At 41.0% G+C, this 16,573-nt stretch overlaps 1 protein-coding gene across 2 annotated transcripts; it reads left to right on the forward strand.

Moving 5' to 3' along the window:
- The first annotated feature begins 301 nt into the window (after nt 1–301).
- LOC110060424 (uncharacterized) lies at nt 302–16,173 on the forward strand. Of its 2 annotated transcripts, XM_020767201.2 has the most exons (12): nt 302–559; nt 3,089–3,241; nt 5,039–5,095; nt 7,400–9,121; nt 10,451–10,552; nt 11,199–11,259; nt 12,534–12,772; nt 13,349–13,435; nt 14,246–14,400; nt 14,758–14,912; nt 15,217–15,344; nt 15,893–16,173. In XM_020767201.2, exons 1-12 carry the CDS (start codon nt 422–424, stop codon nt 16,022–16,024), a joined length of 3,129 nt encoding a protein of 1,042 aa, XP_020622860.2. In that variant the 5' UTR covers nt 302–421; the 3' UTR covers nt 16,025–16,173. The 2 variants fall into 2 exon arrangements, with proteins under 2 accessions (XP_020622860.2, XP_020622861.1); XM_020767202.2 differs by lacking the exons at nt 302–559; nt 3,089–3,241; nt 5,039–5,095 and adding an exon at nt 6,185–6,344.
- Nucleotides 16,174–16,573: the final 400 nt, after the last annotated feature.

Genomic DNA, 16,573 nt, shown 5'->3' on the forward strand with positions numbered 1-16,573 from the left:
CACGTGCACTTTGTGCAGATCGCTCCACTCTAAGCAAGAAAAATCCCTGTTAATTTGGAAACAGATACCGATAACGAGGGTCTTTCGATGTAGATTTTCTTGCCACGACATGGGCAACTCTTTACCGCTTCTCTCCTCCTCCTGCTCTCCTGCAATCTTCTGCGTGCATCTCACGGAGTTACTCTATAGACAAACGGAAACAGGAGCCACATCTAGAGCTCGCGAGTTTGAAATTTGTTGTTCTAATGCACGCGTGAAAAAATGACTCGACAATTGTCGACGTTGTTTACTTTTAAAAAGCCAGATAGCAGCTTTCAGCTTTTGCTATTTTTTTTTTTTTTTTTTTTTTTTTGAGGTAAAAAAGGTGACGGTAGACTGGGAACTATAAACATTTCGCTGCACTTTGTGACCGCAGTCTCAGATGGAATTCGTTTCGATTCTCGCTGAAGTTCCGTTTTGGCGAAATACTCTGAAAATTGAAATAATGGATTCCGACAGTGAATCTGACAGTACAGATAACATTTATGAAGTAGAGAGGATACTAGATGCCAAAAGGAAGGTGAGTTTAACTGTCTCAGACGTAAGATATGTGAAATTTAGTTGAAAGCATATCGTGCAATAAAATGTCATAAATTAAACTGATATTGCGATAACGCATTTATCAACTGCACCGATGAAAAATATCATGTACTTATTTTACCCAGTAAATGTGGAATATTGCTCAATGTTATATGAGGTTTAGAGATGAAATGATCAAAATAACAATTGAAAGCATGAAGGTTTGAAGGTTTCAGACGGGTGTCAGAAGCTCGTAGTATGTTAATGGCGGGCACATATGTCAGTCCGAACACACGTGTCGTAATTTAGTATAAACTTATGTGATGCTCATGAAAATACACTGATCCTTGTCAGTCAGTCGAGTTTCAATATAATTTTTCAGAAGTCACTATAGAATAATCATATTTAACAGACAAGACTCACCACAGACATTTACGCGAAAGAGTCAATGATTGACCGGAGTACATTTCAGTGTGGTGCAATTTCTGTATAAACTTCAGATCATACGGTTGACAAAGGCGCCTCCATCTTTGTGATAAAAATTCATCCTCATGTTGAGTTTTTATAGTCTTGATCAAAGTGACTCTCCTCTTATTAGTCACAACTCTGTTTGATTGTCAAAAAATATAGCTGAAGTAAGTACGCTTGAATGTATAACAAATGCTGCAGTTAAAAATTATCCAACATTTTAGCTCTGAGTATAATAGTAAATATCATATCTATGACAAAGCTGCCAATGGTGATTGGTTCGTCATGCGCCTATTTGTCAGGTAATCACCGTGTGATCACATGGAGGAATATTCAGTATACGTTATACCTTGGTTTGCGTACCTTTTTTTCGTATTTTTACAAATATCTGTTTTTAGAGCTTATTTCAAATAATCATTTTAACATAAAGTTTTAATATCATGCAGTATTTTCATGCACAATGAAAAAGTTTCAGACATACCTCTTATTAACCAAGTTTGAGGTCTGTTCTGTAAGTAGTTACAGATCAAGTTTTTCCCCCTTCGTAGGGGAAAAAACAGGATCTGTAAACAAGATATTTATTATATCACTACGGCGTGTCTGAACAATTTCTATTCATACGGAATGGCTTCCAATTTCTGATGCACATGGAAAGCAGAACATTCAATTTGAAATTGATGTTAAGTCGTTAGCATTTAATACACAAATATTTAAAGTAAAAGAAAGTTTTCAACTGTTACTTGCTATAAAAGTTAAGAACACTTGATGATAAATCATGAAACACTGTGGTAACAAAAACAGCTTTACATTTTAGTGGGCCGTACAGTAGAATACGGCCTGCTAAATTGACCAATCACAGTGCATGTAGTAACTAAGGTTTAATAAAAAGCGCAATTATTTGTGAAAACCACTTCTTACAATCTTTAGAAGACACGTCAGTCTAGTGGTTAGCAAACATGTTCCCGGCGAGCCTGAATCAGTCCCACCCCAATCGCTTCCCTCTTCAAGTTCTTCAGCTTCGCGCTCGTCCACTTGCTTTGCTCGCCCAATTTTGTTCCGTCCTCGCCTGTTCACAGGCTATTAGCACACTTGTTTGAGATCTGACCCGCAGGGTTTCTTGGGCAAGACAAGTTGTTCTCATTCAGTGTCTCTCACAGGTGTTACTAATATATAGATTTAGGCCAGCCTAAAAGTGTAGCTGCTGGGTCGGGTTGTTCAGAGCCCGATCAAGCTAACACAGAATAAGGTGGAATTTTGATTTGAGTTTTAACACAAAACAAAAAGCAGTGAAAACGGTCAACTTTTAAACCTGTGTTAGCGTTAAGCAGCTTCCGAACAACCCGGCCCTGTTTTCAGCAAGTTAATCTGACATGAGCCCACAATCCAATCAAAAACCAGCACTTGGTCAGCGTTTAACTTCCAAAAAACACGTGACCTTGATGAGCTCTGAATTTGAGCCCGCGATATGGTCACATGATACTGGTCAGTGGATACCGTGTCTTGACAGGTGTCAATTGACCATAACATGGATGTTCAATATTAAAGAAGCAGGTTATAAATCAAGGCTGCATGTCTCTGTTAACCTTTTAGCTGGAGTGTGGCCGCCATCTTGGGCGACTCTGTCGTTGTCTTCATCGTCGTTGTCGTTCATATGCGCCCACGAGCAATACCACTGGCCATGATAACCATGAGAAAATCAATTCATGGGTTTCCTTTTCTTTCCTATATGGGTATGGGGCTCCGCTTGGCGGCCCTTTGGGCTGCCGGAGCTCTGCTATTAATGGGTTCCCGGAAAGTGAGGGTGAGAGAGTGCTGGAAAAAAGTCAAATTCCAGCATGCCCTTGGAACAAGCAGCTCTCAAATTTTGCTTGCCTGCAGCAGGTCTTGGTTCGCTCTTTTAATGATTTAGTTGGCAGATGACTTGCTTTCATCTCTTGCCCACTGGGCAAGTGAGAATGAAAAGTTGCTTGCCCAGATGGAAAATCTAATTGCCTGGGACAATGGGACTATTTTGAACTGACTATAGTGTTGTTATGTTATGGTTTGTTCAATTCTTTCTAAGGATGGAAAAGTGCTTTTCAAAGTTCGTTGGGAGGGTTATGGCTCAGAAGAAGACTCTTGGGAACCAAGTGACAACCTTCTTACATGTCAGGAACTGGTCGACAGGTTTTGGCAAGAAAGAAAAGATGGTTACAAGAAGCGTGGTCGGAAGCCAGTGAGTACAATGCAATGATAAACTAACTTATTACTGATAACATTCATGAGCATGGCTGATTGGTAGTAACCCAAAATACAAACTACAGGTATTGTTGATTGACATTTTATCAATGTGATGTCTTGTCATGTCTTGTGGATACAATCATTATTTATCCTTTACTGTAAAGAAGTCTTTCATTCTCAAAGAACTTTGTGTGCTGTTAACTGGAATCAAGGAGTGTGTGCTGGTGAAAAACACAGAAAAACTACAAACTGTAAACCAAATTTCCATCATGCTTTTACAAGTGATTTCGTTTTAAGCTTTTGCTCTTATTTGGTCCTTAGCATGTTGTGCATATTTTTATATATATGTGACTGGTTTTTAAAAAAAACCTCCGAAGGGTGCTAATTGGCATGCTGCACTTTCTTTTCTTTTTATTTGAGCCTGACTTGCAGCTTAACAAAGAAAACAAAACGGACTGTCAGCAACTTTTGGTTTCCATCAGGGTCTAACCAAGAGGGCCAAACACATTTTCTACTTTCTTCTTTTTGATTTAAAAACCAAACATCTCAGTTTTAGTGATAAGCGTGAGCCATACGGGATAAGAAGAAAAATAAAATAAAATAAAATGAAAAAAGAGAGAAGGATAAGGTTGTAATGCTGGGCAATTTATCTAGTTACGGTGTACACTTTTTTGTTAAAAAAAGTATATGTTTTATAAGTAATACGGAGGCTCAAATTTGCAAAAAAAAATTAAGAATATTTTAAGAATAAACCAGAGGCTGAAATTTTGAAAAGAAATAATTTTTTTGTGTTGACAATTTGTAAATGCAGTACAATTATTTCTTTTTAACTAAACCATGTGAAATTCATCCTTTCTCTAAGCAGCAAAACTAGCCAAAAAACAGCAACAGCAGCACTAGCTATATGCTCGACGCTAATAACATTTCTGCACGAAGTTGTGTGTGCCATTTCAGGCTTTAAAAGAGCTCAGTCACGGTGTTTTGTCTTTTTTTGGCCACGTACAAAATCTCCTTTAAATGGAAGGAAACCTCAAAATAATAGTTTACTAAGATAGAAAAACATCAAAGAGATAATAATAAACTATCAAGGAACAAGGATGGTCAAGGATGGCGAAGATTGACACGGATTATAAACGACGAATTTGAAAAATTTAGGCTAAACTTTTCGAAATGTGCAAACCGTGACTGAGCTCTTTAATCGAAAAATATTCTCAATAGCTGTGCACGCGCGTTATAAATCTTGGTACATTTCTTTGCCGTCCTCTGCAAACCAACAACGTGAAATGACAAAGTTCTGCGTAGTCTGAGGAACACGAACGACAACGGCTAATTTTTCCTATTTTCTTTCGGAATTGAACGCTGTCATTGTCGTCATTGCATATTTAGCCTGAGCACGCTTTTAGAGCCATTAGCGTACCGAACAGATCTAGACAATTGCAAATTTCTCTGGCAAAATATAAATTCATTTTTGACTACGCGTCGCCCTCGTCGTTGAGGGTGGGTGAGAATGGAGGCTTTCGAAAACGTGAGAATCCGTCACATTGCCTCCAAATCCGCGAATCTGTCAGCATGTTTCATAGTGCTCGTGTACATAATAGACAAAATCACATGAAGAGAATTCATGAAAAAAGAGTGCACGTGAACATTTTCCAACGTGTGGGGCTATGTGAATACGTACGGTTTTAATAACGGATTAGCTTGGACAAGGCCTTAAAGCTCTACGAAGAATCTTGACAAAATCTAGCGTGTGTACCGTTATATACCAAAATAATATTCAGTTTCCTGTTTACAGAAACGGCTGAAGGAAATGGCAGGAGAAGACAGTGATACAGATGACGGTAATCGAAAGGTGAGTTTTTTTTGTTTTGTTTTTTTCTCTTGCGTTAAGTGACTCTTGTCTCTAATTAGAAAAACCTAGACAAGTACGTGTTAACTTGTATCCTGTGACACAAAGATTCCCCTCTCTTTCTGCTCGGTGAAAGACGAGAGGCAACGTTTCTTCTCGTCTCTCCCCGAGCAGGAGGAAAAGGGAATCTTTCTTTCCCAGGTTAGCAAACTTTGCGCATGTACAGTTTTTGGAGCATGAGTATCGTAATGTAAGCCTGAATTTCAGGCCCCATCCACTCCACGGCGGAAGAATTTGAAAACGGAGGTTTCGCTCTGGAAACGTATCAAATGTTTTCCGTCCACACTACGCCGGAGGAATTTTAAAACGCAACAATCACCGGTCATTTTGGATTTGTGTTTGGCGAAAACTCGTTCAGGGAAATCACATGATTATCGTGACCGTATTGTTTCTGAAATCTCCGTTTTCGTTTTGTTTTCCGTTCACACGAAAGCGAAAAGCCGGCCTTTTCAGATTCTTCCGATTTGAAGAGCGTTTTCGAAAAGCTCAGTTTTCGTGACGGATTAAGTTTGGACGGTAGACCTAACCGTAGAAATAAAGCTGCGTTTTCAAATTTCTCCGGCGTAGTGTGGATGCTGCCTAAACTGATCGTTCATAAGGATATCGGAGTGTGTCAGTATAAGGCGGTCTGATGTACGTTTTCCTGGTAATTTAGCCTTATTGCATCCATCCACCAACGGTGCAAGCAGCTTTGCCGTACGAAGCCGGAGATTGTGAAAAGTTTTGAATAGAGCGCGGGATTTCGATCACCAGATTTTTGAAAAATTAGTACAACTCACAAGGTATAGCCAAAGGAACGAGTTTCGAAACTTGAATGTTTTGACTTAACGTCACGGCTTCCATATAAGTAGGCGCGGGCTTCTTTCCCGAAGACCCGGCTGGTAATCGAGCCTGCCATATTGGTGTCCTAGAGAGTTCTAAAGCAATAAAACGGTGACCAAGTTGTTGTCCCAAGCCAATCATGTGGAGGTTGAACTCACTTCCTCTTGTTCCAACAAATTGCCACGGTTACTGGCCACGTGAGTGTAAACGCTGTATTGCTCGTGCGCGGGCGACCATATAAATGCGACATCTGAAACACGAAGTTCCGGCCGTCACGCAAGACGCCATGTCCAAGAATAACGTCTCGGTTGATCACAAGTTTAGGATACCTGTTTCAAGCAGATTTGACTCGAATTTTATAGCAATCCAGGTATGTGGTTGAGATTCGTTCGGCTAAAGCACTTGGTAACGTCTGGCAGTAACTTTGCTGATTGGCACAAGTTCCGGCAGCCCGTATCGGTTATTTTAGCTGCAGTTAAAATTTTTGATGAGAACTCTCTGTATGGCTAGTGCATGCCTCGCACCAGAAATCTCACTTACAGTCTAACCTTTCATTCATCCATCGAAGCTTGTATGCCCCGGGTAAGTTTTAAAGTTTAATCCCTCGCATTCAGCCGCATGAATTTTACTCAAGGATCAAATTGGCTTGCACTTTTAGTTTCAACTCAAACAAATTCCGTCAGGAAATTTTCCGCAGAACTGTCTGAAGCCTTGTTCTCAAGCAAAACAACCGGCTTCAAGTGAATTAAAATTTGCGTGTTAGATTCTTGACTTGGCTTTCGTTACTTTTGTCGTCTGCGAGTGGCAGATATTTACTTAGCTGCTCTTGAGCTGAGGCTCGACAACAGACTCAGTGAGAATTGCTTGCGAAACTGAACGAGGAGTGTCAAAAGGTCTTCTCAGAGAAAAGAGTAATGGTCAAATCGTTCAGCAATCGCCCATTTCACGGTTAGCTTTTCGTATTTGCATTTCACTGTAATCCAACGTGGATGCGAGGCCATTTCAGGATGAAACTACAAAATTGCCCGAAATTGCTTCACATACATGCTAGATTATATTGTAATGCAAATGAGAAAAGTTAGTTGTGAGAAGGACTATTTAATAGATTCGACCCATTCATACACAATCAAATTTTTGGCGCCTCTACAACATACGAAGCCACCTGTGCGCACTGGATGTTTAAAACCTTTTAATTCTATCGCTTGTACGATCGCAAGGTCTTTAATAACATTCACCGCTTTGCTAGTGTCAGAGCTGAAAATCATTTAAGCGCTGTCGCCTGTTCTTTTGATTGACGAGGTCACTTGTTATCGAAAGTCAGTAGGAGACATCACTTTTAAAGCTAAATCGAAGAAAACGCATTGATTATAAGCTCGCCAGATCACATGAGCGTAAATTGACGATCTGTTAACTTTATCTTCTCAGGATCAAAACGGCAACAACGAAAATGAAATGAGTTCACCACCAGAAAAAAGGAAAAGAGGTCGTCCTCCTAAACACCGCTTGTTGGAAAAAGACACCAGAGGAATGGAAGAAAAAAAGAGTGCAAATGGAAACATTTCCACATCACCTGAGTTAAGCGACGGAAACACTACGAAGAAAAAGCGAGGGAGACCACCAAAGGAGGCCGTTGAATATTTTTCTACCTCCCTTGCTCCGTCGGACCTGTTACTTTTAGACTTGGATGAAATCGCTCCCCGAGGAATGACTCGTCAAGCAAGCAAAGAACTTGCTCTTGTTTCGCTTCGGAAGAAACAGGGACACGATCATACGGCGGACTCTGGCTCGGAAAACCGAAGTACTTCCGTGAAGGCTTCGTCGGATACGAAGCACGACAATTCTGTCGAGTTTGAACCGATTGATGGCGAAGAGAACGCGGGATGTTCAGAGCAGGACAGTTTCGAAGTTATTGAAATTTCCTCTCAAGGTACAATTGACGATGAGCAGGAATATTGCTCGCAAGATTCCGAGCCCACTTTAATGAAAGAGTGCATTGTGATATCTTCACAAAGTGAGTCAGAGGGGGAAGGTGAGAAACTACCACTGAAATCCTCGCTGAATTCGGATAAAACGAAGTTGAAAAAGAAGAATGAAAAGTTGCAATCTGTTACCCAGGATGCGGAAAAAACTCGTCTAGGGAAGGCGGAAAACAGCTTGGGTAAGAAGAAAGGGGTAACGAAGCTAAAGAAATCCCTGTCCGTTGAAAATCAAGCGAAAGCAATTAACCATTGTGCAAGTATAGATAACTTTCCTCCTGTAGAGTTTGGTTTCGAGAGCAGAGCAAGGCCAAATGACATGGAGCCGTCACTGCAGTCAGGCAGTGAAATAGAGACAAGCAAAGTTTTTGGCGAACCGGAAGAACAGACTGACGAGAATTCAAACCAGGTGAAATCTTTGCTTTCTCGAGCTGATCTGTCTAGCAAACTTTCCGTGTCCAAAATGCAAATGTTGAGGAAGACAATGAAAGTAAAGAATCAACCTGCTGGGGGTTTGGACAGCGATCACAAATCCGACACGAATGAGAAAAGCGCGGATTTTTCAAACATAACAGGTGATTTGCCGTCAGCAAAAAATTCGAGCTCAAAATTGTCACCATTGTCAGTAGCTGAAAGTAGTGTTTCCGAGGCGAGCGCGAAGCGACGGGAAAATAATGAGATGGAAATATCGGCGAGGACTTCGCTTCAGGAGGACACGTCACAACTGCACAACCAAGTTGCCCCGACTATGAAAAGACTAGCGCATGAGAAGAAGAACAAGGGAAAAGCGAAAAGAACTGAAGGAAGACCGAAATCACTCAGAGATAATTTGAGAAAGCGTCTGTCGAGCGACAAAACGGCAGCGACGCAACAAAACTCTTCTACTACAGAATGTCCAGTGGCGAAAATTAATGATGCGCAGGGTAAGATGGATAAACACAATATCACTTCGAGGACAGCAGATTTGTTACCCATGCAAAATAGGACTAATTCTGCCCCGCTGATGGATGGAGATCTTATCGGTGCGATTATACAAGAGAGTGGAAAGGACACTGATAGCAAAGGCAAATCCGTAGCGACAGCGCCAGCAGCGAAGAAAGAAGAAAGAGATGCAGCCAGTGCTAAAAAACAAAACAAGGCACAAGATGAGGCAGGAAATTTTCGATCGTGGGTAAGTTTTATCTGAAGTGATAGGAAGCTCGTTGGTGTTGTCTTATTTTATTTTAAATACATGCAAATTGTGTCGTTTAGACAAGTTACTTTTTCACTCTGTTTGTAAGTTCGATTAGATCGCGCTTGAAAAGAAATAAGCAGATATAGCGTAAAATATATTTGAATCTATAACTTGTTTTTTGCTCTAAATTAGCGTTGCTATTTGCCGTGCGAAATTCAGTTTTGCAAGATACAGAATAATGACTTATTTCCTCTCACGTCTGGTGATGTCCCTGATCAAAATGCTGTTTTTGTTTTCGTCAAATTTATTCGAAACGCCGATAAAAAATATACTGAAAGAAACGGATACGGAAAAATCCCGTGTTAGGTATATTGAATTACATTTAACTAATCATCTTGTAATAAGTGAGCGATTGCTTAATTTTGATTTTAGTGGATAAAACAAAAAAAATATCAAGAATCGAAAAATGATTAAATATTCACGGAAGTTAATTTCTAGTTGTGTATTTTTGTATAACAATGGCTTTGTTTGGTTTCCACGGCGCTGTTTGTCTCGTACGATATTTATGCGTTCTTATTTACCTGAGGCCATGTACTAGTTTCGCTTGCCTATTCATGAAACTCAAAGCGAATTACTGACAGTTTTTGCGCTCACATCGGATTAGACAAGAGCATCAACAAATTAGAAACGAAAAGAAAAACAACTTCTTGAAAGGATTTGAGGTGATTTTTTTTTCGGCAAGACAGTTTTCAAACGGCATTTTTCACTAATTTTATCATTAGCAGGGTTACATTGTGCAAATTTCTTCCTGCAATTTTTGTTAACATAATTTTTCTTCGTTCAGCCCTCTGTAAGATGGCGGCTCTACATTTTACCACACTGCCTTTCCAACCTAACAAAGCCGTTTTGGCACAAGGAAAGCTTTATTTTTGCAACATTTGTCACTGTACCAACGACGTTGTGTAAGCTTAATTTGAAAATTTTAGAAAGAACTTTTCCGTATGTTTCTACGAGCGTTGTTAAGATTTTCATGCGCTAAGGATTATGGGTAAATGTGCCAGTTGCCATCTTTTTTTCATACGGAGCCTCATCTTAAACATGTACAATAACAGACAGAATTAAACAAGTTATCACTCGTAGAATACTCCTAAATTACCTCTCACACCAATTGCGCGTCTTCCGGCCGACATAATCCTACCAGCCTTTTTTCTTGCTACTTTTCCAGGGTTCTCTGCGTATTCTTTAAGAGAGAGAGAACCTGGGACTCAGTTACAGAATGAATAATGATGAAATCAAGGAAGTTTTGTTTACTTTGCCTGTAAACAGGACAGCGGAATGGAGGACATATCAGATGGGGAAGATGACCTGAGTGATTTTGAATTCGACTTGGATGATTATTCACCGCATTCTTTTTTCGATGAGGTAGAGGTGAGTAAATGTTTTCAGTCTTTGCAGTAAAACTAGTTAAACCGGGGATTAGTACTAGAAATGTTTCTGAAATTTTTATTGTGTTACTATCAAGGCTCCGTCCACACTGCACCGGAGGAATTTGAAAACGCAGCTTTATTTCTTCGGTTAGGCCTACCGTCCACACTAATCCGTCACGAAAACGGAGCTTTTCGAAAACGCTCTTCAAACCGGAGGAATTTGAAAATGCCGGATTATCGTTTTCGTGTGGACGGAAAACATTCTGAAAAAGGAGCTTTACGAAAACAATGACGTCACGATAATCATGTGATTTTCCTGACCGAGTTTTCCTCAAACACAAATCCAAAATGACCGGTGATCAGTTGAGTTTTCAAATCCCTGCGGCGTAGTGTGGACGGGTCAAAACGGGGCTTAAGAGAAGTTACTCTAAAAAAACAACCTAATTAGCGTTTTCTGCGATAATTAATCCATTCTTTTCGTGAAAATTAATCTGTAAATAAGGCTGTGATCTTTTCAGGTTATTTTTCAGTGTTAGAGCTCCCACATATTTGAAGAAAAAGTTCGATCAATCAGGATTGTTTTGTATGGAGAACGTCAAAAAGGTGTTAAGGTTTAATTGAATCGTCTTATTTTTATGTCTTGGTAGGACTCGAATGTAACTGACAGAGCGTCCTCTCCATCTGTTGAACCACTAAACTTGTCTTGGGGTAAGACAATGTAAGGTGTAACGTGCATTGACAAACGAAAAGTCGGGGTGGGGGGATCGATAGGTCATTTGTGAGTAACTGTTTGCTTCTGTGTCAAAACGTGTCTTAATGCGAAACCATTCACATGAAAATGAGTTCCGTCTACAAGTGAACTGATCAACATGACACGAGCGTGGGACAAAGAAAAAATCTGAGTCCCCGGCAGGAATCGAACCCATGACCCGAACCCGAACACCGGGCGGGCGCTCTATCCACTGAGCTACGAGAACTCATGGAGAGCAAGGTCATTTAACTGAGTTCATATGTGACAGGCGTCGTGCATACTGCTAGGATCAGCACTTCGACAGTCATCGTGAGTGTGGCAAGTGAATAAAGATGGTGAATTTGAATGAACCTATTTTCAAAAGAAAGGTTTTACGCGAAGACTCGTTTTGAAACACAGGCGCAAGGTAACTGGGAAATGGCCTATTGTGTAATTCGTTTGTTATAGTTGTTGAAGGTGGCGAGTTTGGAACGGAGTGCATCAAATGCCATTAGATCTAAGCAGAGTGGCTGTTTCTGGGTCCTAGTACGAGCTTCAGGTAGAAATAAGGGCTAGAAATAACTTAAGATTTGATGCGAGGACAGTCATTTCTGTTAGCAAGGGAAAATGGTCCAAAAGAAGGACTCTCGTCCAGATGTGAATTCTACAAACAGGGTTTTCATTGTAATGCTGCCAGAGTTTAGCGCTTTGATCAATCGCTCCATGAACATGGTGAAGTCTTTTCATGTATCTTTCCGCGCCTGTACGAAGTAAATGTAACTATGATGCGGATACGGGATAGCTGACTATACAGTTGAACCTCGTTAATCCGGTCACCAACGGGCCACAAAACTCTGGCCTTAATATCGGGGTGGCCGTATGAAAGGGGATCTTTAAATAAGAAAATGACTGACTGAGTATTTTTTCGGGCCAGAATAAAGTGGACGTATTAACGAGGTGGCCGTATTAACGAGGTGGCCGTCAGGCGGGATTCCCCTGTAGTAACACTATTAGGCCATGGATAGTGTTGAAAGGCTTTATAGTTTGTTATCACTGAGTAGCACCTGTGATATGAGTTTTTTTTGCCAACACTCTTACATAAAAGACTATTTGTCATCACATGTCCTATTAACTTCATTTAGTGTTAATTCAGGCGGCCTAGGTGCGCTCTCTTCTGGATGATGATGTTTCTTCAACGTTGTACCACTCGAGGTTTGTTTATATATTTCGTGATTTTATTTCCACCATTCAGCCGCCTTGCGACAGGCGATTCAAGAAGGTGACGCCATGCTTGTCAGACGAGCCCTGGCTGTACCCGGCTTTAACCCGGATGACGTTGCCATAGATACAGCGTCAGGAATGACTCTACTGATGTGGGCGGCGACGAGTGGTCAGGACGAGATCGTCAGACTGCTACTGAGAAGAGGAGCTGGTGTTAATACTGTTCAGAAGAGAACCGCCATGACAGCACTTATGCACGCTGCAGAACAGGTATTTATCAATGGTAGCCCCCTCTCCCCCCCCCCCCCCCCGAACCACACACTCAGATTCGCCCAAAAACGAACGAAAAATGCTGTGAATGTATTCGTCTTCTTTCCACGACAATTTGACTTCCCCGATCAGGATTTCGATTTGCATCGGCTATCCGTGGAATTTTTTTTTCAAAAAGAATTGATCATGTTTTGTTCTGTTGCAAAGCAGACCTGTAAGAAACGAGTGAACGAAAGAAGTGGAGAAATGGTGACAAAGTTGAAGTTAGACTTGTTTCTTCTTGTCATTAGCGTCCTAACTCGATTTCACTGCACGACTATTGGAGCATTCGTACAGCTAAAAGCACAACGCTTTACGTCAGGAGAAAAAACTACTTTGCGTGCGTTTGGTGCGTGGCTCAAAAATGTTCACCAAAACAAGAAAGTTTGTTTACTTGAGTTCTTGCGGATGGGGTGCTGCAAATGAAAACAGAACATTGCAGAATGATCAAACAAGGACATCTACCGACCTATAAGCTGAAGTGGAGATTATTGTGATTAAATAATCAGAATTTGAAACATCATTTGTTTGTTTCAGGGTTTTCCAGAAACCGTGCAGATTCTACTGGAGTCTGGTGCTCACATCAACTGGCAACAGACAGCAGGTGAAACGGCACTCATGAAGGTCAGTGGGCTTACCGATCACTCATGCGCAGTGGGAATAACAAATAAAACAATTTGGTGACACGGCTGTATTTGACACATTGAAATTGGATACGAAAAATGGATTTATAGGGGGAAATTGGATTTTTCATCGTGTGAAAGTATACTGTGGTTTTGGAAGAATATCTGTACTCCTGAGGCAGCGTCCACACCATGCTACGCCGAAGAAATTTGACAAAACAGCCTTATTTCTCCGGTTAGCGCTTCTGTCTATTCTAATCCGTCACGAAAACGGAGCTTTCAAAAAACGCTCTTCAAAGCTGAGGAATTTGAAAACGCCGGCTTTTCGTTTTCGTGTGGACGGAAAACATTTTGAAAACGGAGCTTTTCGAAAACGATGACGTCACGATGATCATGTGATTTTCCTGACCGAGTCTTCCTCAAACACAAATCCAAAATGACCGGTGATTGTTGTATTTTTCAATTCCTCCGGCGTAGTGTGGGTAGAAAGCATTTGATGCTTTTTCAGGGTGAAACCTCCGTTTTCAAATTCCTCCGGCGTAGTGTGGACGGAAAACATTTGACGCGTTTTCGGAGTGAATCCTCTGTTTTCACTGATTCCCCCGGCGTAGTGTGGGCGGCACCTGAGACATATGTAGAATACGCTATGAGGCTATTTTTAACCCCGTAAAATCGAGCATTTTTTTTTCGAGAGTGCAGATAGGATTTTAGCTAAGTTTGGAAGAGTGGCTATTTTACTGTTTTCTTTTGCTGTTACTTATATTCTATGAACTCGTTAGTTAGGATGTAACCATTTCTCGTCTGTTTCCAGGCGTGTAAGAAGGGCCATGAAGAAGTGGTGGAGGTTTTGTTGAAGCATGGAGTCGATACTAAAGCTCAATCCAACTACGATCAGACCGCCGTTCAGATCGCGTTAAGAAATCAACATTTTGAAATACAAAGCCTGCTCCAAGAACACGAAAAAAGGTCAGCAGTGCTCCAGTTGCTCGTTTCTACGTGAAGGAGATTTCACGCTAGCATATCCCCAGACTCAAAACTTTATGACAACCTTGGTTCTTTGTTTCTGCTCGGGTTATTATTCACTGTTTGATTTTAGTTATCCTGTGTTACTGTGGTAAGAGCGCCCTATGGGTATCTTCAGTTGGAGCTCATGGATTCGAATCCCATCGGAGATGTTTTTTGTCTCACAATCGCGATATTTCGAACATTTCATCTTTCAAACTTTCAGAAATTTAGATTCCAGTGTTGAAAACAAGTAACATGTGGGTTTCACATTCGAATAGGTAGTGTCTCAACTGTTTATGTTCTTGTCTTTTTTTTTAGCCTGGAGAACACACTTCAGGTCGCTTTGGGGAAGTGCCTGGGAACAGCCGGAACTTTACGCCTCCCATTGGTGATGTCGTACCGCTGTATTGCCCCGGGGGAGAAAGAGAGTGTAAATTTCACTCTCAAATACAACCCGAGCAAAGGACCTCAAGGTAAGCTGTGTGTTAAAGACGACTGAATCGTCTTAGTCGTCAATGCGTTCTGCGTTAACTCTCATTTAGCGTTATCACGAGTTTTCTTTCACACTTTCCCTTCATTTACACTCGCATTGATGAAACAAGCCCAGGATAAAACGTTGTCATTTTAAGTCATCGAAGGTTAGAAAATTAATGAAATCTCCAATACCCTGAATCGACTTTTGCGTTTCACAAGGTATTGACAATTTACTCACGTAACCCGAATGAGACGCTGGCTAGTTATAGGTAAACCTCTGTATGTTTATGTTGAACATTTTAGGAACCAAAGTGGTTTTGTTTTGTGTCAAAGCTGATTTTAATGGTGACGAAGTTTGTCTCAGTTTTTGTGGTGACAATGGGGTTCGCTCGGTCCTGTTAAATGCCGGCATTCAGTATCCACTGGTACAGGTAAGGGACCTTCAAGAATTCTATATAGCTAGTAAATTATCAGCCTCCTACGTTGTACGTAGACGTTCTTGGGGCTCGTCACGCAATCTTCGGGAGGAAGATTGCGTGACGAGCTCTAACAAGGTCTGCGTAGGACACTAGTAGATTATCGAAATTAGCTGTTGAGACTAGGGTTTAGGTGATTTTGCCGAATACCGCACCGGCTACAAATTACGACTTCTGATTGGTTCACTGCGCAAGGGATTACTTTTGATTTTGTTTAGTTCTGCTTGAAGCTTTTCCCGCTCTTGACCTGAATATTTCACTATGCCACGCTGACATTTCGACGGAAAATAACATGTAAGCTGCGACGGACGCGGCGTGTAATGGCGGGAAAATCTTTTGAAGCTGCGACGAACGCTGGGATCAGGCACATTTTGGCGGGAAAATATCATTGGGTACAACACAGAGGGTTCGGATGTTACCGCCAAATATTTGATGAATTTCCAGCCTCCTGATTGGCCATATTCTTCACTAAACTGGCTTTTCATGCTGTTACTGTTTTGCAGGGCAACAGATCTGTGTATCTCCTAAACCTTGACACGGAAGCTTCAAGTAATGAACTCACTGTGGAAACACATCCGGTCAAGAACAGGCTTATCGTTTGCGCGGCCAACGTGAGCCCAGCGGCCGAGAGTTGACACTCCTCGTCATTATCACTTCGCAGACTTTTAAATTCAATTTTAAAAATTTTGAGTTATTTTATATAGAAACAAATTAAATATTTATATGGGGAGGTAAACGCGTTTAAAACGTGAAAAACGGTAAGAAATAAAGTTGTGTAAACGTTTTTGTTGTCGCCAGTAGGATTATTTCATACTTTGCTGGGATGCAAGTGTTTGTAGCGAGGAGGGAGGGGAGGGCTTTGGAATATTGTTAAACGCATTAATAATTCAGAAGGAATGGACCCAATGAAAATGCGCTATTACAATCACATGACCGCGCTGTTTTTATACCCCTATTCAGAATATGTTTTCTGCGATTTTTATACAGAAGAAGCGTTCTGTATAAATATAGATGCAGAATGGACAGAAAGACACAGCCTCCTCTCTGGAACCTCTGTTTCAGTTGGCCTGTTGTACTCATTACTCAACCTTCGTTGTTTATCAGGGTCAACGCGTTTGAAGAGGTAGTTTGTGAGAAAGGGGACAACTGCCTACATCATTGTATCGTTTTGAAGCTTAAGAACG

The sequence above is a fragment of the Orbicella faveolata genome, unplaced genomic scaffold (genome assembly GCF_042242905.1).
Source record: "Orbicella faveolata isolate gen_17 unplaced genomic scaffold, um_ofav_v1 contig_12, whole genome shotgun sequence".
Lineage (NCBI taxonomy): Eukaryota > Metazoa > Cnidaria > Anthozoa > Scleractinia > Merulinidae > Orbicella > Orbicella faveolata.